Genomic DNA, 25,926 nt, shown 5'->3' with positions numbered 1-25,926 from the left:
CACTCATAGATTCCCTCACTAAAAAACACTCCCCAGAGCCCAACCATTCACCGTGAAAGTCCTGTCTTGTTTTGACTTTGCAAAATCCAACTCCTCGCACTTATCAGCATTAAACGACTTTAGCCATTCCTCAGCCCACATGCCAGACAGATCAAGATCTGCAAAACTACTCATCATAATTTTACCGGAATGCTGTCTGGATTAGAAGGTGTCAGCTACAAGGAAAGGTTGGATAGATTTGGATTGGTTCTTTTGGAATGTCGGAGGTTTCGGGGAGACTTGCTAGAAGCATATAAAAAAGCTGACAAAGATAGACAGTCAGAACCTTTTTTCCCAGAGTGGAAATGTCCAATGCTAGAGGGCATAGCTTTCAACTGAGAGGGAAAAAGTTTAATGGAGATGTGTGGGACAATCTTTTTACACAGAGTAGCGGGACCTGGATTGCATTGCCTGGGGTGGTGGTGGTGGAGGCAGATACGATAGTGGCTTTTAAGAGGCTTTTACACAGGCACATAGAAGTGCAGGGAATAGAGGGATATGGATCATGTATAGGCAGATGAGATCAATTTAATTTGGCGTCATGTTCGGCACAAACATTGTGGGCTGAAGGTCCCGTTCGTGTGCTGTACTGTTCTATGTTCAATGCCTTGTACATTCTCATCCCAATCGTTAATCTAAACCACAAACAGCAATGGGCCCAGTACTTAGCCCTGAGGCATACCATTAGTCACAAAGCGCCAGTCTGAAAAACAACCTCCCACCATCACCCTCTGCGTCTTTCCATGAAGCTTATTCTATATCCAGTTAGTTAGCTTTCCCGAGATCCTCTGTGATCTAACCTTCCAGAGCAGCCTACCATATAGACCCTAATCGAAGGCCTTGCTGAAGTCAATATGGTCGACATGTACGGCCTTCCCCTTTTGGTTACTTCTTCAAAAAACTCAATCAAATTTGTAAGACATGATGTCCCATGTGCAAAACTGTGCTGACTATCCCTAATCAGTTCCTGTCTATCCAATATCTTATCCCTCAGAATCCGCTCCAGTAACTTTCCTACCACAGACGTTAGGCGAAGTAAATAGAGGCACAAGATTAGCCACCCTCCAGACATCCAGCCCTTCACCCGCACCTATTAAAGTTAAAGTTAATAACAAACATGCAGGCATGCTGTATGTTCCGTCAGCAGAATACATGCCTGCAGTTTTTTAAACTGTGTACTTCCTATCTTAGTTGTGTTGCGATGCAAAGAGCCAAGTACCTTCAAAGGCATGATGTGAAACATCAGCTATCTAGTATTTATTAACATTCCAGAGGTCTTACAGAAACTTACCACTTAAATGATGTGGATAAACAGGAGTGTGGTTAATAAGCAAAATTATGAGAAGCCATATTTTATGACAAAAACACCATAGAGTTGTAGAGTCTTACAGTGTGGAAACAGGCCCTTCGGCCCAACTTTCCCACACCGGCCAACATGTCCTATCTGCACTAGTCCCACCTACCTGCATTTGGCCCATATCCCTCTAAACCTGTCCTATCCATGTACCTGTCTAAATGTTCCTTAAACGTTGCGATAGTACCAGCCTCAACTACCTCCTCTGACACCTCGTTCCATAAACCTACCACCCTTTGCGTAAAAAAGTTACCACTCAGATTCTTATTAAATCTTTCACCCCTCACCCCAAACCTATGCCTCTAGTTCTCGATTCCTCTACTGTGGGCAAAAGATTCTGTGCGTCTAACCGATCTATTCCTCTATAAGATCATATGGGCGGTCAAGGTGGCACAGCAGTAGAGCTACTGGCTTACGGCGAATGCAGCGCCAGAGACCCGGGTTCGATCCCGACTACGGATGCTGTCTGCACAGAGTTTATACGTTCTCCCCGTGACCTGCATGGGTTTTCTCCGAGATCTTCGGTTTCTTCCCACACTCCAAAGACGTACTGGCTTGTAGGTTAATTGGCTTGGTCAATGTAAAAGTTGTTCCCTCTTGTGTGTAGGATAGTGTTAATGTGTGGGGATCGCTGGTCGGCATGGACTCGGTGGGCCGAAGGGTCTGTTTCCATGCTGTATCTCTAAACTAAACCCCTCATCTGCCTGCACTCCAAGGAATAGAGTCCTAGCTCAACCTCTCCCCATCGCTCAGGTCCTCACTTCATGGCAACATTGTTGATAATCTTTTCTGCCCCCCTTCCGGCTTGACAACATGATCTTTCCTATAACATGGTGCCGAAAACTGAACATAATACTCTGAATGCAGTCTCACCAACGTCTTGTATAACTGCAACATGACCTCCCAACTTTTTTACTCAATGCTGTGACCGATGAAGGCCAAAGTGCCAAAAGTCATTTTGACCCCCTGTGATGCCACTTTCAACAAACTCTGTACCTGTACTTCTAGATCCCTCTGCTCGATGACACTCCCCAGAGCCCTATCATTCACTGTGTAGGTTCTGCCCATGTTAGTGCTCCCAAAATGCAACACCTCACATTTCTCACTGATACATGACAAAGCGTGGTATAAGTCCGATTCTACAATATTGACAAAGTGCTGAATAGCCACATCTCATTGAGGGAAATAAAAGTAAAAGTGAATCGCGATTGTCGTATTTTCAGAGGTGTCATTGGTTGAAGTCTTGTTCAAACCATTGTTCTATTAGGTTTGAAAGTTAAGTATGTGATGCACATTACTGTGTTTTGACCATGATCGCAATAAAGAGTGTAGTGTGGTAACACTGTACTCACACACTTAGTGGACCGGGTTCATTTGAATATCTGGGCAAACATCATTAATGTCTGCCAATCTCAGAGCAAAAGGTAATGTGTATTATTGCAATGAATACAGTGGATTGTAAACAGGCTCTTGATAGAAAATCCTTACTACTAATCATAAAGATTCCTTCTTCATTGGGATCTATTTGGGAGAATATTTAGAATAGGTATGAGGCATCTTGGCCATGAGAGGCAGTGGGGCCCAAAAGGATCAGTAGCAAAGACATTGAAGTATATGCCTCATGCAAAGCATGCGGTGCTGGCAGTGTTGCCAAAGATATTTCTAGGAAGAATTACAGTGGTAAGGTATGACAAGAAATTCAAGCATTATATTTATCTGAGAAGTGAAATGGTAATGAATCCTTTGGTATCTTCTCGCAGGATTTAATTTGTTCCCTTTTCTTCTAGCATGATTATACACCGATGAGCCAAACCATTATGACCACAGACAGGTGAAGTGAATAACATTGATTATCTTGTTACAATGGCACCTGTCAAGGGGTGGGATATATTAGGCAGCAAGTGAACAGTCAGTTCTTGAAGTTGATGTGTTGGATGCAGGAGAAATGGGCAGGAGTAAAGACCTGAGCGACTTAGACAAGGGCCAAATTGTTATGGCCAGACGACTGGGTCAGAGCATCTCTGAAATGGCAAGGCTTGTGGGGTACTCCCAGTTAGCAGTGGTGAGTACCTACTGACAGTGGTCCGAGGAGGTACAAACCACAAACCAGCGGCAGGGTGTTGGGCCCCCAAGGCTTATCAATGCGCAAGGGTAACGGACTATCCCATCTGGTCCGAACCGACAGAAGGTCTACTGTGGCACAAGTCACAAAAAAAATTAATGGTGGTCACGGGAGGAATGTGTCACAATACACAGTGCATCGCACCCTGCTACATATGGGGCTGTGTAGCCGCAGCCAAGGTCAGAGTGCCCATGATGACCCCTGTCCACCGTTGAAAGCACCTACATTGGGCACGTGAGCATCAGAACTGGACTTGGAGCTGTGGAAGAAGGTCGCCTGGTCCGATGAGTCCCGTTTTCTTTTAGATCATGTGGATGGCCATGTACGTGTGCACCGTTTACCTGGGGGAGTGATGGCACCAGGATGCACAGTGGGAAGACGACACGCTTGTGGAGGGAGTGTGATGCCCTGGGCAATGTTCTGCTGGGAAACCCTGGGTCCGGCCATTCATATGGATGTCAATTTGACACGTGTCGCCTACCTAAACACCGTTGCAGACCAGGTACACCACTTCATGGCAATGGTATTCCCTGATGGCAGTGGCCTCTTTCAGCATGATAATGTGCCCTGTCACACTGCACACCTTGTTTGGGAATGGTTTGAGGAACATGATGAAGTGTTCACAGTGTTACCCTGGCCTCCAAATTCTCCAGATCTCAATCCGATTGAGCATCTCTGGTTTGTGCTGGATTGACAAGTCCGATCCACGGCGGCTCCACCTCGCAACTTACAGGACTTGAAGGATCTGCTGCTAATGTTTAGGTGCCAGATACCCCAGGACACCTTCAGGGGTCTAGTAGAGTCCATGCCTCGGTGGGTCGGTGCTGTTTTGGTAGCACACGGAGGACCAACAGCATATTAGGCAGGTGGTCATAATGTTTTGGCTCATCAGTTTATAGTCTTCCTTTATATGATTGTAAACACACTGAACAGTGTAATGGCAGAAAAATACAAAGTACATCCCGCTGTCAATATTGCCTCATATAAATGCAGTAACACGTGTTGTACCTGATAAGGGTGCGTATATGACTGAGATGTGTAGGAAGGAACTGCAGATGCTGGTTTAAACCGTAGATAGACACAAAATGCTGGAGTAACTCAGCGGGTCAGACAGCATCTCTGGAGAAAAGGGATAGGTGACATTTTGGGTCGAGACGTCACCTATTCCTTTTCTCTAGAGGTGCCATCTGAACTGCTGAGTTACTCCAGCATTTTGTGTGTATATATGTTTGGGAGTTGATTTGGGTACAAAGCCAAGGTAGACACAAAATGCTGGAGTAACTCAGCGGGTCAGGCAGCATCTCGGGAGAGAAGGAATGGGTGACGTTTCAGGTCGAGACCCTTCTTCAGACCATCAGACCAGGGTATAAAGCCATGTGCCTGGTAACGAACAAAAAAATAGGTGATACTCATGTGGAGATTGTTGGGTTTTCCGACTAAGGAGCAATCTGAAAGTAGGAATTAAGTACAAAATACTCTACCAGAAGGCACAGCAGCAGTTCAGTGCAGGTGAACAGGGTATTCTACCCACAATCCATTGTCTGAATTAATGACACATAATAGGGGATTTTTAAAAAATTTCAACCTAACATTTATGGTACAGTGATTGTGATGTACAAGAAATCCCCTATGACTATGGTACAATAACAGCTAATATGTCTTGGAATTGTCTTATAATATAGGGATAGTAATTTTACTAGTGATGCAGCAGTAAAGCTGCTGCCCCAGAGTGCCAGAGACCAGGGTTTGCTTCTGAATACGGGTGCTGTCTTTGCGGATTTGCACATTCTCCCTGTGACTGCGTGGGTTTTCTCTGGGTGGCCCACTTTCCTCCCATATTCTAATGGAGGTTTTATTGGTTAATTGGCATCTGTAAATTGCCCCTAGTGTGAAGGATACGAAAGTGGTATAACGTGGATCAATAGTTGGGATGGACTCTGTGGGCCAAAGGGCCTGTTTCTACACTATATCTGTAAACTAAAACTAAACTTCTAAATTAGAATAGTTTCTTCCAGAAGTTATAGAATTAATGTATATTGTATATAAATTCTAGCTGCAAGATAATTCTAAAACAAATTGAATATCAAACTCACACGCCGGTCAAAACATAAAATTGGAAGATAGCCTGTGGGCTACCCATGATGCTAATTGGTGGGTTGAGAATATGTTCTTGCATTTTTAAGATTTGGGAACATTGACATGCTAAAGCTAATTAACAACTGCAATGACCAATGTGGAAGATTGATGCAAATAAAAGGATTGGAGTCATTTGGAAAAGTTGGTAATGTACTTTCATTGTTAAAACGTGATTCATGTTTAGTATTATTAATGGGAATTTGTGAAAACTTTATTGATCTGCACCAATTTGAAAAGTGGCAAGTTTCAGTGTGTACATCTACAACCTGGAATAGGGTTTTAAACTTGGATTATATTTACCGTTGGTAAGAAACACGGTGGATTCATTAATGCATGTTTAATTAGTCTGAATGACCTAGTCACAAGGAGATTTATTTTCAAAGTCAATATAAATGTTCAGTTAGCTTACCTCAAAATTAGCCTCTTCATTCATCAATGAAGAAAGCAAATTCTAATCTAATTCCTGCTCCTGGTACAGAACCTATATTTGTAGAAATCAGTGACGAGATGATTATATTTCTACAAAGTGCCTATTGACCATTGAACATCAGTTAACATTGCTGATGCATAAACATGAAAAATTACCTCTTAACTAGACTGTGCATGTTTTATACCTGGAAGGAATAGGAGATAAATGCCGTGGCTATGGGTCACTAGGTTTTAATGGGAAAAGACATTTTGTTTTCATCACATTGAAAACATTCAGGAACAGTATTATAGATTTAATTTTTCATTTTTTCGCTGGCTTTTGGTGGTGCATGACATCCTTCATGCTGAATAAACCTTTGAGTCTATGGTTGAAGAGTGAAGATACAGTAAAAATGGGCATAATAAGAATGGTTTTACAGAAATGTGTTTTTGACATTTATTCGTAAAGTCAATCTTCAGAGAGAATTCACTTCATTATGATTGGGACAGATACATGGTTACAAAAATGAGAAAGTTCAGTGAAGCTTAAAAAATAGTTACTATAAGGCCAACTTCATAAATTGCAATATTAAAATGCAGTGTAATAATTTACACTTTTAAAGTAAACTCCACATTTATTTTGCCTCATTTCCTTGGGGAGAAGAGATGTTTGATCCTTTTTGTGTAGCACTATTTTATAGTTGCCAGCCTCCTCCATTATTTTCATTTGGGAGGGAATGCAGAAACTCCTCCATATCCTCTACTGTTTTTAATCACGACACAGGCAACAAGACCTGGATTTCTCTTTGAGGCAGATGGCCTATCAGTTGCATCACTGGAAGGGAGCCTCTTAAGTGGATGAGGTGAGAATTGCACAAAACACCTTAAAGATTAGGTTAGTCACCATCACAGCAAACGCATAATCAGAGCAGGTTACCCAGCAGTGATAATGCCAGAGTGTTAAACTCTTGAATAGAAGGCCTGCTTTCAAATTTTGGTCTCCACTGAGACAAATGGACAGATGTTCAACTGTTTTAGTTAGATTGTCTGTGCAAGCGTAAAATGTTTAGAGGTCTTTCACTGTATTAGTCTTTTTGGCTCTTTAACAGTGTGTTGGAGTTGCCCAAGGGTTATGTCATTTTCTTCTCCTTACTGTGGAGAATTAAATGGATATAGTTGTCAATCTGTGAATATTGGAGAAACTATGATGTAATTAAGCATGGGGAGTCTAATAATAATAGTGTGACATCTGAATGTCTAATATTAGTTTGAAATAAATTCTTTAAGGACATGAAAAACTATATTTTATTTTTTTACAGTTGAAATACTAATTACCTTGCATTTTGTAAAAGCAGTTCAAAAATATCCATATATATTTAGCATTTGTTTTTAAAATGTGTTTCTTTTAAAACCACCATCTGCATAGGTAAATCAACGAGGATATTGTTTATTTAGCATAACTGCGCTAGTTGTTTTGCATCTGAACTTGTACCTTGTAAAATCATTAAAGTAAGCAATGCTTTATGTCTGTAGAAAACTGATCTACAAAATGTTTTTTTTGTTTTTAGGTTGAAGAATTTGCCATTCAGTTTTGCTAAACTTAAAGAACTGGCAGCATTGTGGCTATCTGATAACCAGGTAATGAAGCATGACAATGTGGAAGAAAAATAGATAATTTATAGCTTTTAAGATAAATTACTTACTTCAGTATGTGACTGTAGGGAAAGCCCTGGTTCAATCTTCTCTGGTAACTGAAGCTGCAGCAGGAAAATAAGAAGGCGGAATAACCGTACATCCCTCCTTTTTCTCAATTGTCCATGTTCAGCTAGTATCAGTATTGTAAATTTGGCATTATCCCGAGCTGGTAAAAGTAGCAACTTTTTTGCTTATTTTGCAGCAGAGTTTTGAAAAGGTGCATGCAAACCTTTGTCTCACCCGGAAGGGCTGCTGGAGTCCTTGGATGGAAGTGGCGTAGGGATAGGTGTTACATCTCCTGCGGTCACATGGGAAAGTACCTGGGAAGGAGGCGGTTTGGGTGGGAACGGATGAGTGAACCAAGGAAGTGGTCTCTGCAAAAACCAGCAAGGGGTGCAGATGGGAAGAAGATGGTGGGTTCACTTTGAGAGCGGCGGAAATGTCAGATGTTGGATGCAGAAGCTGGTGGGGTGAAAGTGAGGGCGAGGGGCCTGCAAAGGCATTTAAAATTGGATGTTGTATATACTTGGGCTGCCTGTGGAAGAGCTGGCAATTAGCCTGCACTCTTTAGATGATAGTCTAACCCCAATTCTGATGAGCCCCAGAACCACTCCTGCTGGTTATGTCACCACAAATGCAAATGGATAATTTTCAACTGAAGCATTTCATTTCAGGAGCCTAAGACCTGGAATAGAAAAGGACATTTGAATAGAATAAATAGAATATTACAATGGTAACAGCAGCAAAATTATCGATTTTATATGAAATAGCCATTCATTTATGCATGTACACTTTAACATGAAAATCCTGAAGTTCCAGTTCATGATATATGTCTTCACAGGCTGTACTATTTGCAACATTTTCCACTGTAACTAAGCTGAACTCGCAAGAATGTATATGAATTTAAGTTACTTGAAAACAACTTCCATAATAAAATATACTGAAAATCATGTACATAAAATTCTGGTCCTACAAATCTAATTTTGTATACTTTAATTTCCATGCATGAATATTGGAAAATATGTGAAACTTCTTTTTCTTATTTTTTAGATTAAGTGTGACATTTCAACTTATAATTTATTTTTGTGTTTCTTCTCATTTATGTAACCATCTGAGTAATGTTTTAAAACCTTGATTAAAAATGATTTCCTAACATGCTGTCTGAGAGATTACTTTGGTGATTGCTGCACCTGCTTGATGAGTGGAGCATTTTTCTGCCTGTGTCATGTTGGCAGCCATTGTCAAAAAAGGCCAGATAGATTATCATTAAAGGAAGCTTTTTGTGGACCATGTGAAACACTGTTATTTTGCCAGTGAGCCCACATTCTGGCTAATATTGTACTCCTTACCAACTAAATCTTTGAAAACAGTTTTTTTAACCATAAATAAGTGGATTTAACTGACTGTAATTCTAATAAGGAGGTGCTTGAATAATCCTTTATTCTTTCCTGAGAAATTGCTAAAGTTAAATGATATTCATTTTCATTAAAAAAAATTACTTTTGTTATTTTCTTGTGATGCAGTAAATGTTCAAATGTTGCATTCAATGCATGATTTCCTTTGTGTTCTTATCCTTTTGTTTTAGTCCAAGGCTCTAATCCCTCTGCAAACAGAGTCTCATCCAGAAACAAAACAGAGAGTGTTGACAAACTATATGTTTCCTCAGCAGCCACGTAATGATGAAGGTGAGACTTTTCAACACTCAGGGCTGAGATCAGTGAAGGTTTTCAGGTGATACCTTCTTTACCTGATCGTATTTCTTGTATGTGTAAACTGGGTAATGAGCAAGTAATCCTAGCAAGATACTCTATGGTGATATAAAAGTATTTATTTTTAGCCTGCTAATCTCCCAGGCTTCTATTTTGTTTTTTTGTTCCTATCCTGGTACACCACAATTATACGTGGTAGAGAAACTTCACATGTATATTTTCTTCTCTGTATTACCTTGATACAACAATGCATTATTACATAGCTCTGTTTGTTGAGATATAATGTCTGACTTGGCACAAACAAGGTGGTTCCACTTCAGTTGCGCAGTTGGTCTTATTGCTGCCTCACAGCGCCAGCGACCTGATTTCAATCCTAACCTCGGCCGCTGATTGTGTGGAGTTTGCACATTGAAAGTGTGCAGGAAGGAATTGCAGATGCTGGTTTACACCGAAGATAGACACAAAATGTTGAAGTAACTCAGTGGGACAGGCAGCATTTCTGGAGAGAAGGAATGGGGGATGTTTGGGGTCGAGATCCTTCTTCAGACTGAGACTCAAACTTCACATTGAGAGAGTGGTTTTACCCCAGGTATTTCCATGTCCTCCTGGATCCCAAAGATATGTGGGTTTGTAAGTTAATTGGCTTCTGTAAATTTCCCCAAGTATATGTGGGTGAGGGGTAAAATTTGGGAGGAGTTGGGAAGAATAAAATGTATGAATAGTGTAGATGGCGTAGTTATGTGGTATGTTCAGCATTGACTCAGTGGGTTGAAGGGCCTGTTTCTATGTTGTCTGACTCTAACTGGAGAATGGCCATACAGGATGGCATTGACTATCTCTTCATCCATTGAGAACGCAGAGTCCCAACATAAACTGCTCAGCGCCTCCTTCACCACCCGCGTGAAGGCATGTGGATCCCACATTGGTGTCATCAGAAATGATATTACCATCTCAGAATCCACAGAACTAAAGTGGGATATATTCATTAGAAATTAACTACATTGTCCGCCTCACTTTCCTTGGACTGCCTGCCTTAATGAGTGGTTGTTATTTTGATGACAATGCATGATGGTGAATCATTTGCAGACAAATTAAAGTCAAAATAGAAAATCATGGAGTTTGGCGATCAACATCAACACCCCCTTGTTATTTTATTAATTTGTAAGGCTTCATTTCTTCTAAAGCAGAATCATAATATTGCACTCAATCATCTTCCTCAAGAAGTGGAAATCCAAGTTGATTTATTTCCTGTTGCTATCGTGGAACAGGAAATTTCAATTGTTCGGGTTAAGTAGCTCAGCCTGTTTAAGATGGAAAAATAAAATACCCTTGGTAGGAGTCCTTCTGTTGCACACTAGATACTGCACTTACCACCCAAAGAGAAAAAAAACAAGTTTACATTATTGCATCTACTGAAATAAATTTATTACACATTTGGAGTTGTTTCCATTGTCTAGAGAAAAATATTTTACCTTAAATGTAATACAATTTCAGGCATGCTGTGATTAGATTTACACTGTGTCTGGTTTTTCAATTAGTTTGAAGCAGACAATTTGAATCTAGATTACTGATATATTTCCTCTTTAAATGGACTCGCTAATGGAGACGGGTTTAATTGTATGAACCATTTCTTCATATTAAAGCATCATATCCCAGAACATGTCATGTTGCTTCCCCAAAGGGAAGTTCCCTTTCTGTTGTATCAATGAATACAGGGTATTAAGATGTCTCATCCAGAAGAAACCTGAAGACAAATAAGAATCAAATCTAGGATTTAAAATCTTTACCTTATCTGAATTAAATTGTAACAGACACAAGGAACTGCAGATGCTGGTATACAAAGGAAGATACAACGTGCTGGAGTAACTCAATGGGTCAGGCAGCATCTCTGGAGAACATGGATAGGTGATGTTTTGGGTCGGGACCATTCTTCAGACTGATTGTAGTGGGGGAGAAAGTTGGGGGTGAGACAAAGACTGGTAAGTGATATGTGGATACAGATGAGGGATTTTTTTTTGATTGGCAGATGGTTGGGCAAAGGCCAGAGATGAAAAGACAAAAAGTGTAAGATGAGGTTAGAAGATGCGTGAAATATGAAGCCAGAGGAAGGAAAATAGGTAGAAGGAGACAGAGGGGAAGGAGGAAGGGAGAAATTGGAATGCTTCCAGCTGGGCCACAGGGAAGAGAGGGGGAAACATGTGGGATGGGGGGGGGGGGGGGGGGGGGGGGGGATGTTGTAGGTTAGTTACCTAAAATAGTACAATTCAATGTTAGTATTAGCTTGAAATATCTTGTTTCATTAGTCCTTTTTATAAGAAGTTTTCTATCTCTCTTTAAGCTGTGTGAATGTGCCTCCACGTGGGTATATTTAGAAATGGGGAGCAGAGTATTAGAGTAAAGATTGCCTGGTAAGGATTGAGATGAAGAGAACAATGGAAGCTGAATCATTATGTATGTTTAAAGCTGAGAATGAAACTTTAAGCTGGAAGAGATTGCTTTTGCACTCACAATGCAATCAGTATCTATAAGCTACTTCAATATTATCAGCGCATTTTGGGAATTGGAAAAGAAAATGAAGTTGCGACCAACACAGTTCAGACACAATCATATTTTATGGTAAAACATCATCAAAGCAGTTGATGATAGGTATGGGCTTCTCCAGATCCTATTTTTTTATATTCTTACTATGTAAGCAACAATAAAATTAGTTGCATAAATTATGTTTGCATTCCTTGAATTATAAAATTCTAGGAAATAATTCAACTGAGGATTTTAGAATATCTAATTTTCATAGAGAATCCTTTTTCAATAGTAGGGAAATTTAGCACTCATGCCGAAAGCGATCAACTATCACAAGACTGATCATTTCCCTCCACAGATGCCTCCTGCTGAGTTCCTCCAGTGGATTACTTTTTGTTCAAGATCCCATCTGCAGTCCCTTGTATATCTCCATTAAAAATAACTTGAGTAGTTTCTGCTACATTATGTTGCAGAAGAAATGACATGCCTTGATTATACAGTGGCTTTTATATTCTTGAGAAATGCCAGTATTCTGCACGATCTTGTCAGCACTTTTTCCATAAGCATTACAAACTTCTATACTCTTCTGTGAACATAGAAGTTGCAACTTGGCTATGTCAGGAGTTGCTTAGTTTCATTGGCTTTGTTAAAAATTGCAAATTGTCCTTCGTGTGTAGTGTGTGCTAGTGTAATAGTGATCGCTGGCCATCACGGACTCGATAGGCCAAAGGGCCTGTTTCCATGCTGTATCTCTAAACTATCTCTAAACTAATTTAATGAGTACATGAGTTGGAACACAGGGGAGTTTGCTTCTGTGAAGAAATTCTGGACAGTTGTAATTACTATGTAAACTGTAAACTTTCTCAATCTATCCCTCAATGGTATTTCCTATTTACAATCATTTAAGATTTGGGGAGCTCATTGTTTCCACTAGCATTGTTATTATATCTGAGCATCTCATTGTTATAACACTACTGTTTGTGGAATCTCACTGATCATAAATTGGCTGTGCCTATTTCCTGCACTGTAAATTGTGATTTCTCCTGTACTGTAATAGTCATTGTACAGAAATAATATTCTTGGTCATAAAATTCCTTGGGATACACTGAGGTTGTCAGAAGTGTAATAAACATAGAAACATGGAAAATAGGTGCAGGAGGAGGCCATTTGGCCCTTCGAGCCAGCGCCGCCATTGTAATCATGGCTGATCATCCACAATCAGTAACCCTTGCCTGCCTTCTCCCCATATCCCTTGATTCCTCTAGCCCCTAGAGCTCTATCTAACTCTCTTTTAAATTCATCCAGTGAATTGGTCTCTACTGCCTTCTGTGGCAGAGAATTCCACAAATTCACATTCTCACAACTCTCTGTGTGATAATTTTCATAGAGAATCCTTTTTCAATAGTGGTAATAAAAACATATGTCTTTTGTTATCCAATGTTGCAATTTAAATTATAAAAAATCTACTGATTCAATCAGTAGATAAAATATCCAAAGCATTCTTAAATAGAATCCACCTTTCACTTGCTAATCCACCTCTTTTAGCTAGCTTTTTCTCCCCACTCCAATCAGTCTGAAGAAGGTTTTCAATCCAAATAAGTCGCTTATCCATCCCCTCCACAGATGCTGCCTGACCGACTGAGTTACTCAAGCACGTTGGGTTTTGCTCAAGATTCCAGCATCTATAGTTCCTTATGTCTCTATTCTTAAAGAGCACATATACCTTCTGTTTTTGAGAAAGTAACTGGTGACTTTCTAATGGAAAGATCAGGTGGGATGATAACAGCAGAATTAGACATTTGTGATGTGATTGCTTGCTAAAATAGTTACTGGTACACAACCAAAATGATAATTGTATTTGTAATGTATCAGCAAGTACTTCAGTACTGTTATTAGGGAAAGGGAGGGGTTTTCTTTTACCCCAGAGAACAGGTTACAAATATGAGTGCACATTTCAAACTGAAAATAATAAATAGTCGCTGCTTGGTTCATGTCTTTTGATTCTTGCAAAAACTTTGATCCTAGCAATTATTCTCCTGCTGGTGAACTCCAACATATATCCCTACCTAGATTCAGTGTTAAAGCATGAGATGCCAGCATGATTCTGAGCACATTAAGTTTTACCTTCCATACCTCTTCCATACTTAAGGTGATTGAATAACTGGATGGCAAAGTGCACCTATGAGCCACTCTGACATTGGTCAATAGTTATTAAAGGAAATTGCCTTAGGGGGTCTCCTTTGGATTATCTGAGTTCAAGTCCTCGGAAGAGAAAAAATGAAGATCAATAATTCACTCAACAGAATGCAGTGTTATTAATTATAATGTTTATTATTTTGGTATAATATGACAATACAATATTTTTACTTTTTGTTTGTGTATTTTTCCCAGTAGATTTCCCTTCTGACAGTGATAGCTTCAACCCAACCTTGTGGGAAGAACAAAGGCAACAACGTATGCAGGTTGCTTTTGAGTTTGAAGAGAAGAAGGAAGACGAGGAAGCTTCTGTCATCAAGGTTATTGCTGGCAGCACTTACTTTATGTTGTACATGTTGCCAGAAACCAAGGGATAGAAATTAATTTGCACAACCTTTGGGTGTTAAAATGCTGATGCATGGTGCAAAATTAAGAAGATTTTCAACTTTAGAATAAACATATTTCACGGTATTAAATGAGTACTTTGTGTTCATTTTCACCAGGGAGAAGGACATGTGGCACAGTGAGACAAGTGTGGAGAATACTAATATGCAAGGGCAGTTTGAGATTAAGGAGGAGAAGGTGTTGAGGCTATTGAAGAGCATTAAGGTGGATATATCCCCAGGACCTAATGATATTTATCCCAGGTAATTGAGAGAGGCAAGAGAAGAGATTGCAGGAGTCTTGACAAAAATCTTTGTGTCTTACCTAGTCACAGGAGAAGCCCCTGAGGAATGGAGAGTAACTAATGTTGTCCCTTTATTGAAGAAGGGAAGTGAGAAAATCCAGGGAATTACAGATTGGTGAGCCTCATGACAGTGGTTGGGAAACTATTGGAGAGGATTCTTCAGGTTAGGACTCACTCCCATTTGGAAGAGAATAAATAAATTAGCGACAGTCAGCATTGTTTGTACATGGCAGGTTGTGGCTTACTAACATGAGCGGGCTTTTTGAGGAGACGATGAAGGAGGTCAATGAGGGTAGAGTGGTGGATGTTGATAAAGACCCCATGGTAGACTGATCCAGAAATTTAAGATGCAGGGGATTAATAGTGACTTGGTCATGTGGATTCGGAGCAGGCTTACTAATAGAAGATACAGGGTTGTGGTGGCAGGACAATATTCAGGCTGGAGGACTGTGATCAGTGGAGTTCCACAGGGATCTGTGCTAGGTCTGCTGCTGTTTGTAAATATATATGAATGACATGGACGTAAATGTAGACGGGTTGGTCATTAAGTTTGCAGATGACACTAAGATTGCTGAGGTCATGGACTAAGAGGAAGGCTGTAAAAGTATACAGCGAAATATAGATCAGCTACAGAAATGGGCGGAGAAATGGCAGATGGAGTTTAATCCAAGAAAGTATGAACTTGCACTTTTGGGAGGTCAAGTGTAAGGGGAAAATTTACAATTAATGGGATGACCCTTAGCAGCATTGATATACAGAGGGATCTTAGGGTCCAAGTCCATAACTTCTTGAAAATGGACGGAGTTGTAAAGAAGGCTTATTGTATGCTTGCTTTAATGAGTAGGGCCGTCGAGTATAAGAGTCAGTAAGTCATGATGCAGCTTTATCAGACTTTGGTTTGCTACATTTGAAGTATTGTTCTGGTTGCCCATTGACAGGAAGGACGTAGAGACTTTGGAAAGTATGCAGAGGAGGTTTACCAGAATGGTGAACCTCCAGATTCAGGGAGAGTTTCTTCCCAGCTGCTAACATGTGACTGAATCATCCTGTCAACAACTAGAGAATGGTCCTGAGCCACTATCTACCTCATTGGATGCCTTCAGACCATCTTAAATTGGATTTTACTGGACTTTATCTTGCACTAAATGTTATTCCTTTTATCATGTATCTGTATAGTGTGGATGGCTCAATTGTATTCATGTATCGTCTTCCTGCTGACTGGTTAGCATACAACTAAAGCTTTTCACTGTACCTTGGTACATATGACAATAAACTAAACTAAACTTAGGGTGTATTAGCTATACGAAGAGGTTGAATGGACTTTGATTGTTTTCTCTGGAATGCTGGAGGTTATGGGCAGACCATAATAGTAGTATATAAAACCCATATAGTAGTACATAAAATTATGAGCGGCATAGACTCAGTAGACAGGCAGGGTCTTTTTCCCAGGATGGAATAATCAAATAGTAGAGGGTGAGAGGGTTTAAGGTGAGAGGGCCAAAGTTGAAAGGAGATGTGCACAGCAAGTTTTTTTACACAGTGGGCGGTGAATGCCTGGCACACTCTGCGGGTGTGGTGGTTGAAGCAGATAGGCTTGTGACATTTAAAAGACGTGGATAAGCATATGGATATGCAGGGAATGGAGGGATATGGGTTATGTGCAAGCAGATAAATTATGTTCTTGGCATTATGTTCAGCAGAGACCTGGGCCAAAGGGTCTGTACTGTTCTATGTTCAGATGAATCTCTAAATCCAAATGTTTTCCTTTGTTCACTGCTTCGATATTGGTTTCATGCTAAATTATTTTAAATGAATGATGTTAATATTCAGTGAAAATTTATTGCACTTCCACCTAATTCCTACGTGCATGTATACTTTTTTTAGATCATGGTTTTGCTCAATCCTGCGTTTGTCTGAATATTCTAGTTTTTAGCTCAGCTGGTGAGAAGAAACCTTAGGACTAAATTTCTATTGTAGCTCAAAAGTGCATTAAAGACCCACTATTCTCTGTTGCTGATGTTGTTCTCATTTGAAATTAAAATTTACTCCTGTTAATTGGACACAAAACTGACAAAGGAAAATATTGGATGCAGAGTGGTGCTGTTAACCATTGCCATAGATTTCCTATAATTTCTTCCCTGCTACATTTCATAACTGGCAAATATCACATGAGTAAGTTAGCAGTGAACTGCTTGTATCACAGCTGATTCGATCAATTGAGAAGAATAAGTGAGAAAATTGTATTGAGTTTGATATTAAGTGGGAGGATGGTAATGAATGCTGTACAAAGAAGACAGTTGACAAAAGTAGACAGTTGGCATTACTTGTGTAGGAAGGAATTGCAGATGCTGATTTACACTGATTTACAGCAAAAGGCTGGAGTAACTCAGTGGGTCAGGCAGCCTCCCAGGAGCCTCTCCAGCTAAGTTACTCCAGCATTTTGTGTCTATCTTTGTTGGCATTAATTGTTGGAATGATAATGTTGAAGTTCAACTGTACCCTTACAGATAAAGAACTTTCAAGCAATTATATTTATTTCTTGCATTTTTCAATTCCAGGCTGAAATAAACCTTAAACGCTACCCTACCCCTTACCCAGAAGACTTGAAAAATATGGTGAAATCTGTTCAGCACTTGGTAGGAAAACGCAATCATGGCAGGTCAACTGAAAATTCAACAGGTGCCACAAATATAGAACATTCTATAAAAGACAAATATGAACATAAATGGCCTGGATCAACAAAGGAAGCTACACTTGAGGTAACTGAGGAAATTTTAAAGTCATGTCTCTACTTTATCTGTTGTGTTCTTTCAAATTATCTCCATTGCTAGCTTGCTAATCTCGACCAATAGGAACCCATGGACTGGGCGTAAGCATGCCACCAAGTTCGCTAGAAAGCCAACAGAATTGTCTATGAAATGTTTAATTCTCGCAACTGTTTTAGACATGTCAAACATTCTCCTAATGTTCACTGTTTGCTGCGAAGGAATAACTGCTTCAAGGTCAAGGTTCAAGGTCAGTTTATTGTCACATGTACCAATTAAGGTACAGTGAAATTCGAATTACCATACAGCCATACTAAAAAGAAAAGCAACAAGACACACAACTACATAAAAGTTAACACAAAAAATCACCACAGCGGATTCCCCACGTTCCTCACTGTGATGGAAGGCAATAAACTCTAAACTTCTTCCTCTTTATTCTCCCACGGTCGGGGCAGTCGAACCATCCGCAGTCGGGGCGATCAAAGCTCCCTTAGCTGGCAGTCGAAGCCCCCGCGTCTGAGAGATCGTAGCTCCCACGTCGGGAAGCTCCTCAATCGGGGCGCTCGAAGCTCCCGCGGCTTGGAGTTCCTGAAGTCGGTCTCTGACCAGAGACCACAAGCTCCGCAATGTTAAAGTCTGCAGGCTCCCGTAGTGGAGCTCAGTGGTTGATCCCTGGCACTTGGATCGAGGGCTTCAAGATGTTAAGTCCGCAGGCACCCGCGGTGGAGCTCTTGAAGTTGGTCTCCAGCAAAGGCCACCAACTCCTCGATGTTAGACCGCAGTGCGGACGGAGATACGATATGGAAAAAAATCGCATCTCCGTCGAGGAAGGAGGTTAGAAAAAGTTTCTCTCAACCCCACCCCCCCACCCCCCACAAAACAAACTAAAGACCACTAAAACATACATTTAACACATACAAACAAACAACAAAAGAAGGAAGGGACAGACAGACTGTTGGCGAGGCAGCCATTGCAGTCAATGGAATCATATTATAGCTTAAGGAACTGCTGGTGGAAGGAAGTAAAACGGATAAAAAGAACAAAATAATTGTAGAGGGTCTCAAGTCCGTGTATTTGTCTCAGAGCAATGTCACAAGCAAGATGTGACTTTTCATACATGTTAGACCTACTTGTTTTCTGAAAAATATTTTTTCTATGTCTTCTACAGAGACCCTTAGGTGACTCACCAAATGACCTGAGAATGGGAGAACTGCGACCTGCACTTACTGAAACTCCACTATTCAAGCCCAAAGTTGTCCTGATAGGTAAAGAGAAGAAAGGTACTGTGCCACCTCCATGGAGTGCAAGAGCATTCCGGGATATTGTTTGTGGGTTGACCATAGTGCAAAGAAGAGGGGAATGAGAGAATCATCATTTTGCCTAAGGAATATGAACATTGAAAAGATCTAACTGCAAATATCACATGGGATGAAATATTCTGAAAAGATTGTCAAATTAATAGTATACCTATAAGCATACATCATTAGAAGTGTTGAGGAATGCCAGGAATTTATAGCAAATGACCAAAGAAATGCCATCATTTAATTTAGATTTTGTGCAGCTGCAACAAGTGGTTGTACTGGTTACAACAGCTCCATCTGTTATTAGTTAATGGAGATCACAAGATCACTAAAATTAGTTTGATCACTCATGTCAGTTAGACCATTCAAGAATGACATTTGGCAGATTTCGCAATGGCAATGATATACAGTAAAACCCTCATTATAACGGACTATACAGGGGGGGATTCCTGTCCGTTATTGCCAATTGTCTGTTATAATCGAGTAAGGTATTATCATTGTATGTATTTGAAGTGAAGAAGTGTAGATGATGGCTAATACTCAAATGGACACATAGAGCTGGAGTAACTCATTGAGTCAGGCAGCATCACTGGAGAACATGGATAGCAGAAGGACCCTTCTTCAGACTGTGTATAATTTCACCTTAATACTAGGTGCCAATTCACTGGGGTCCGTACCAGCAATCCCTTCTTCACCCATTGTCAGGGCTGTTGTTGCTGCACATGTTGTAGCCCCCGACAGGACGTGCTTTCTTCAGGCTGCCGCGATTGACAGGATGTGCATGGTCACCATGGGGCTCCCTCCGCTCTCACCTGCTGTTGCTTCCAAGGTGGAGTATGTCGGTGACTCCAGGGGAGAAGGTTAAGGAGATGGAGGGAGAGGGGGGAGGAGAGGCCGACTGGACAGCGACGGGAGAAGAAGGAGGAGGTGGCGGCGATCGGGTGGACAAAGCGAAGAGAGGAGTTGCAGCTGGTGAGAGGGGAGGGAGCCCCACGATGACCGAGCCCGTCCTGTCAGTGGTGGCGGCCCGACGAAAGCGTTGTCCCCAGGGGCTACAATATGAGCCGCTTCAACGGGACCGTGAAGGATCATGTTGGGTGTAGAAGGGCTAGTTGGTACATCTTGTGAGTCGGGCAGCAACCCTCGGAAGCCTGCACTCTAAGCGGCCGGATGCAATTTGGGGGTCCACCTGCTATAACCAAAATCCGTTATAAAGGGGTCGGTTAAAACAGGGTTTACTGTATTTAGATCATCGTGAAAATAATTATGCCTTGGCTGTGCCACTAGAGAGGTGCAAGGCCCAGTAGAACTAAAGGCTTAGCAATCAAATGCTTCACTAATTATAATTACATTTTTATAGTCTTTCAGTAGGCTTTAATTAATTAAAGTTGGTTTTTCATCAGAAGGACCTTTGGTTGTGCGGCGGTAATTTGAGTTGCAAAGAAAGATGTTTTGAGTAACAATTAAAATGATAGGGCAGGAACCTGAGCACCCGATTGATCTGCAGAAAAGTAAATTACCAAACCTTTGGCATATTGCCCAGAATTAGCTCCATAACTCTGGTATTATTTTATTAAAAACAGAGTTAATGTTGTAAGAGTCAAATCCTGGATATTAGGTGCCTAGATTGTAACGTGAAGAAATGGAAAGAAATGTGCACTTGTACAAAATAAAAACCATTAAAAATCCTCAAAGTTATTAATGCAATCCTATAGGATACCCTACTGAGAATATAGAATTAATATCCAAAACAATACTTTCATTAAGCATGATTTATTTTGTTAAAACAGGGATTGAATCCATACATTGTCATATTAAAGCAATTGTTATTTATCTTTTGGCATATTCTTTTCTTTTACTTTCTTCTCTTCTCTGAAGGTATTAATGCATGGGTTTTGCAAAACATCTGTAAATCAGGAGTGTAGGTATATAGATCCTTGAAGGTGGCATCACAGGTAGATAGTCATTTGGTCAAGGCATTTGGCACATTGGCCTTCATCAGTCAGAGTATAGAATATAGATGTTGGGAGGCCATGTTGCAGTGATATAAGACTTTGGTGAGGTCACATTTAGAGTATTGTGTTCAGTTCTGGGCACCATGTTATAGGAAAGATGTTAAGTTGGAAAGGGTGCAGAGAAGATTTACTGTGATGTTGGCAGGACTCAAGGGTCTGAGCTATAGGGAGGGGTTAGGATTCTATTCCTTGGAGCGCAGGATGATGAGGGGTGATCTTATAGAGGTGTACAAAATCATCAGAGGAATAGATGTGGTAGATGCACAGTCTCTTACCCAGATTAGGGGAATCGAGAATCAGAGGGCATAGGTTTAAAGAGAGGGGGAAAGATTTTCCACACTGTATGACTTTATCAATAGTGTGTGTGGATAAGGGGGGGGGGTATTTTTGCGGGGTGTTTATGAATACATTTAATTTTCTGCAGTCCTTAAATTTTCAGCAGGGGTTACAACACAGAGAAAGGAATTGACGTTTCTTAACACTGTCTAAGTGTTTTAAGGATCAAAAACTAACAGCTAGAAGAATATAGAAGGTCAGGCAGCATCTGCAGGCAGAGGGGATGGTTATCATTTCAGTACAAGAGTTGTTCTATTACAGGGTCACTGAGTTTCACCAACAGTTTGTGTTTTGCTCCAGATTACAACATCTCCAGTTTTCTGTCTCTGCATTAAGTATCACTTTAATTGCAAATAATTGATTTGACAAAACAAAGGCCAATGATTGAATGTTCTTGTGTTCTTGTAGACTGGTGGTTAATTTTCTACTGAACCAATAGTAGGCTCTTTTTAAAAAAATGTTCCATGTACAAAATGGTATCCAGAAGTTTAATTTTCAAGCATATCAATATATAAATATATCAAATATATCAAGTGCTCTTGATAACTAGTGCAAAAACATTTTTCTGTGTTATGTTGCATATTAAGAATCAACAGATGAATCAGAAGGTGACAGAATCAACAATAGTGGTTCTTCAGGCTCCTACTCGGATTACTCACCTTCCCAAGCATCGTCAGGTTCTTCCGCAGCACCTATTAAAGTCAACACATTGCAGACAGCAGTGAAAGATGGTGTCGCTGCTTCCTCTTGGGGAAACAGGTGTGTGAATTCATAAACATTATTAATTGCCTTTTATTCTTTGCAGATTCCAGTGGTGTAGTTATTTTGAGCAAATTACTTTGACTATTTTTCAATTGTTTCCCATCTTTATTAAGAAATAAGAGAGTTAATGGCTGCATATTCTAAATACAATTGAGATTAGGGTGACATAAGCAAATATTACTGAATGATACAGTAGTACAACTGGAGAGAATTTAGCTCATTAAATCTGCAGAAAATGTTCGAAAGAGCACAATTTTTAACACATTCCACTACTTTTTGTCACATGTCTGCAATTATTTTCATAGAACATAGAACATCGAACCCCGCAGCACAAAATAGGCACTGGTTCATAATGTCTGTGCCAAACTTTATGCCAAGCTAAACTAATCTCATCTGCCTGCACATGATACATACCCCTTACATTCCCTGCACATCCATGTACTCATCTAAAAGCCTCTGAAATGCCACTATCATATCTACCCCACCACCACCACCACCCCTGCAGCAAGTAGCAGGCTCCCACTACACTCTGTGTAAATAAAAAACTTACCACACACATCTCCTTTAAACCTTGCCCCTATCATCTTTCAAGTTATGTCCTCTAGAATTTGACATTTCCAGCTTGGGAGAAAGGTTATGATTGTCTATCCTATCTATGCCTTTCCTACAGTGACACTAGTCCATAAAACACCGAAAGGAATTTAAACTGAAGTGATATTTGAGTTGACCCCACTGGAGACGGTTACAAACAGCACAGCATCTGGATGCATGGGATCACTGAGAGTAACTTTGGAATTCCCACATTATACTGCACATTTGCAGAAATTTCAGTGTAACTGGTTCCCCTTGTCCTCAACATTTCTGCCAACTTAAACGTGATCCCATCACCGGTCACATCTTCCTATCCTCACCCTTTTCCGATTTCCACAGAGACCACTCCCTCCACAAATCCTTGGTCCACTTATGCCTTTCCACCCAGACCGCCCCCTTTTTCCTGCAACTGCAGGAAATGTTACACCTGTCCCTGTACCTCCTCCCTCACATCCGTCCAGGGACCCCTGCAGTCCTTTCAGGTGAGACAGTGGTTCACATGCACCTCCTCTATCTCATCTATTGCATTCAGTACTCTTGGCTGATTCTGATACAAGTAGAGAAAGCAAATTATCTGAAATTGTTAAATTCAACATTGAGAATCACAGGCTGCATGTACTCAGACAGAAGATGAAATGCTCTTCTTCAACCTTACTTTGGGTCTCACTAGACCAGTGCAGGAGGCCACAAACAGAGAGGTCAAAGTGGGAGTGGTACGGAGAATTGACGGGGTAGGCAACTGGAAGCTCAGAGCTCCTGAAGAAAGGTGTCTGATGAAGTGGTCATCCAATTTGCATTTAATTAATCCCACATAGAGGAAACCACCTCATTAGAATTGAATGCAATGTGCAAATTGTAGGAAGTCTAAGTGAATTGCTTCTTAGGTTTAAAGGATTGATTAGATCCTTTCATGGCTGAAGGGACAAGGTAAAAGAGCACATGTTGCAACTACTGTATTTATATGGGAGGATGTCAAAAAAAGAGAAATGGTTGTTGGAGATGGAAGAATAGACCAGGGATTGATTAGCAAAATGTATTGGCCCTTTGGAATGCTGAAAGGAGAAGAGAGGTGGGAGTGTGTCCTGAAATGGAATCTAGTTGAAGGCAACATAAATTGCAAGGGATGATCTGTTGAATGTGGAGAAATTAGGACAATGTACAAGGAAATCCAATGTACTCTCTAAGAGCAGATGCATAGGAAATAGATGAGGCATGTTTGCAGGCTTTGCCATAGTTGACAGCGACTATTAATGATCATTGAGAAATGCCATCAAGTACCTCTTTCAAGTCTTTTCACCTCAATTCTGTTTTCCAGCCCTAACATGACCTTGCACCTGTGCTGCTACCACCTTTCATCCCAGGGTGTTAAGTTTAATTTATGTTACTTTATTCCTTTCAAAGATCCATATGGACAACTGCAACTGCATTATCATCCACCCCTTCCATTTCTTCAAAATTCTGGATATCCAATATACTTACATTTATGCTAGCTGTCCATAATTTACTAAATGGCCGTGCTGTTAATCTTTTTCGTCGACAGATTTACCATTGACTAATTGGCCTTTGATAACCAGGTTTCTCCTGCAACATTTTGAACAAGGAGATAACATTTGCAGTCTTCCAGCCTTTTGCACTTCCACATGCCATTTATTAGGGAGATAGACAAGTTCTTCTGCGATCAGGATACCAAAAAATAATGATCAAATTATTCCACATTAGGTGCAAAATTCACAGAACAGGGGCCTGAGGTCAGAATCAAACCTGGTCCCTGGAGCTGTGCCATTATGCCGCTCAAGACTGGGTGAATCTAATTTCTAAGTCTAGCCTTAGGGAAGAGTTCGTAGAGTTTTTTTAAAAAGAGTTTCTAGGTGCAATATTTCAAGGAACCATGCTGTTTTAAATCTGGTATTTTGCAATGAGACAAAATGTCTTAATGATCTCATTGCAAAGAATCCTCTGAAAAAGTGTGATTATAACATGGGAAAATTTCAAAATCAGTTTGGGCTTGCATGGAAAGGGGCCATATAGCCCACTGAGTCTGTGCTGATTATCAGCAGGCTTTGAGACTGCAAACTGACAGGGTGGATAAAAGGGAAACAGTATATATAGATTTCCTAAAGGCATTGGATGACCCCCAATAAAAGATTACTTCCTAAAATAGGAGTGTACACATTGGGGTAATATATTGGCATGGCTAACCAACAGAAAACAGAATAAATTGATTATTTTTAGATTGGCATCCAGAAACTAATGCAGTGTGACAAAGATCACTGCTGGAACCTTAATCATTTATGTGAATAACATTAATGTATCTTGATCAGCTGCTTTGAGTCGAGGTATAGGTATGTTTGTTTCACCTTAAACTTGACACTGCAGTGTAGTTACAAAAACACAGTTTATAAATAATAGGTTAATTGTAAGAAACTAAATCCATGGAAACTAAAACCATCAAACAATTAAGAAATGTTTTTTTCCCGGTAGAGTGATAAAACAACTTAGCAAAGTGATATTTTTAAGTACATATTCCATTAAAGGAGCTGCCTTGTTACTCAAATAGTTCGGTGGTTAGTTCTTAAAATAATAGGAATCCGTGGGGTAACTTTTTCACACAAAGGGTGGTGGGTGTATGGAACAAGCTGCCAGAGGAGGTAGTTGAGGCTGAAACTATTCCATCATTTAAGAAACAGTTAGACAGGTACATGGATAGGACAGGTTTGGAGGGATATCGACCAAGCGCAGGCAAGTGGGACTAGTGTAGCTGGGACATTGTTGGCCGATGTGGGCGAGTTGGGCCGAAGGGCCTGTTTCCACACTGTATCACTCTATGACTCTAACGCAAGCTTTATTGGATATCTCCATTTGGACAGGTGCTAAAGTAATATTCTCAGCTATCATCATGGTAGGTCCATATTTCAGATTCTCCAAGAGGTTATAGGGTTCACGAAAAAGTGGGACAAATTGGCAGGTTCTTTTTCATTAGGATTTTGAATATAGATATTTAGCAAATTCCAAGACCTTTTTATTGCCATTATTAATTAAAATATATTACATTTTCTTGAATGTTTTAAGCTTGAGTCATTCCCATGGCTTTAGGCCTTTAGGTTAGGAGAAAACATAAATGAATGGACTAAAATCTCTGTCCATTTTTTGTAAAGCTTCAATATAAAATGTTTTTGTGCTTAGTTTTATTTGTTATATGGTCTCACATTATAAAAGTTTAACTCTGACTTTTGCTCAGATAATATTAAGTAAAACACGTTGATTTATGCCTACCTTCTCAAGGAAATGT

At 40.3% G+C, this 25,926-nt stretch overlaps 1 protein-coding gene across 15 annotated transcripts in view; it reads left to right on the top strand.

The window, feature by feature from the left end:
- The window catches only part of lrrc7 (leucine rich repeat containing 7), a 266,336-nt gene that overhangs the window by 200,481 nt on the left and 39,929 nt on the right, over positions 1-25,926 (top strand). For 11 of the 15 annotated variants that reach the window (XM_078407364.1, XM_078407363.1, XM_078407367.1 and 8 more), the window contains 6 exons: positions 7,628-7,697; positions 9,340-9,439; positions 14,375-14,499; positions 17,426-17,626; positions 18,801-18,912; positions 21,872-22,043. In XM_078407364.1, coding sequence (XP_078263490.1) covers positions 7,628-7,697; positions 9,340-9,439; positions 14,375-14,499; positions 17,426-17,626; positions 18,801-18,912; positions 21,872-22,043 — 780 coding nt within the window. The remainder of the gene's footprint in view (positions 1-7,627; positions 7,698-9,339; positions 9,440-14,374; positions 14,500-17,425; positions 17,627-18,800; positions 18,913-21,871; positions 22,044-25,926) is intronic. The other 4 variants (XM_078407371.1, XM_078407365.1, XM_078407373.1 and 1 more) reach the window with 2 other exon arrangements.

This window comes from Rhinoraja longicauda, chromosome 11 (assembly GCF_053455715.1).
Source record: "Rhinoraja longicauda isolate Sanriku21f chromosome 11, sRhiLon1.1, whole genome shotgun sequence".
Taxonomy (NCBI): domain Eukaryota; kingdom Metazoa; phylum Chordata; class Chondrichthyes; order Rajiformes; family Arhynchobatidae; genus Rhinoraja; species Rhinoraja longicauda.
The sequence above is the reverse complement of the archived record's forward strand: the minus strand, read 5'-3'. Positions and strand labels throughout refer to the sequence as shown.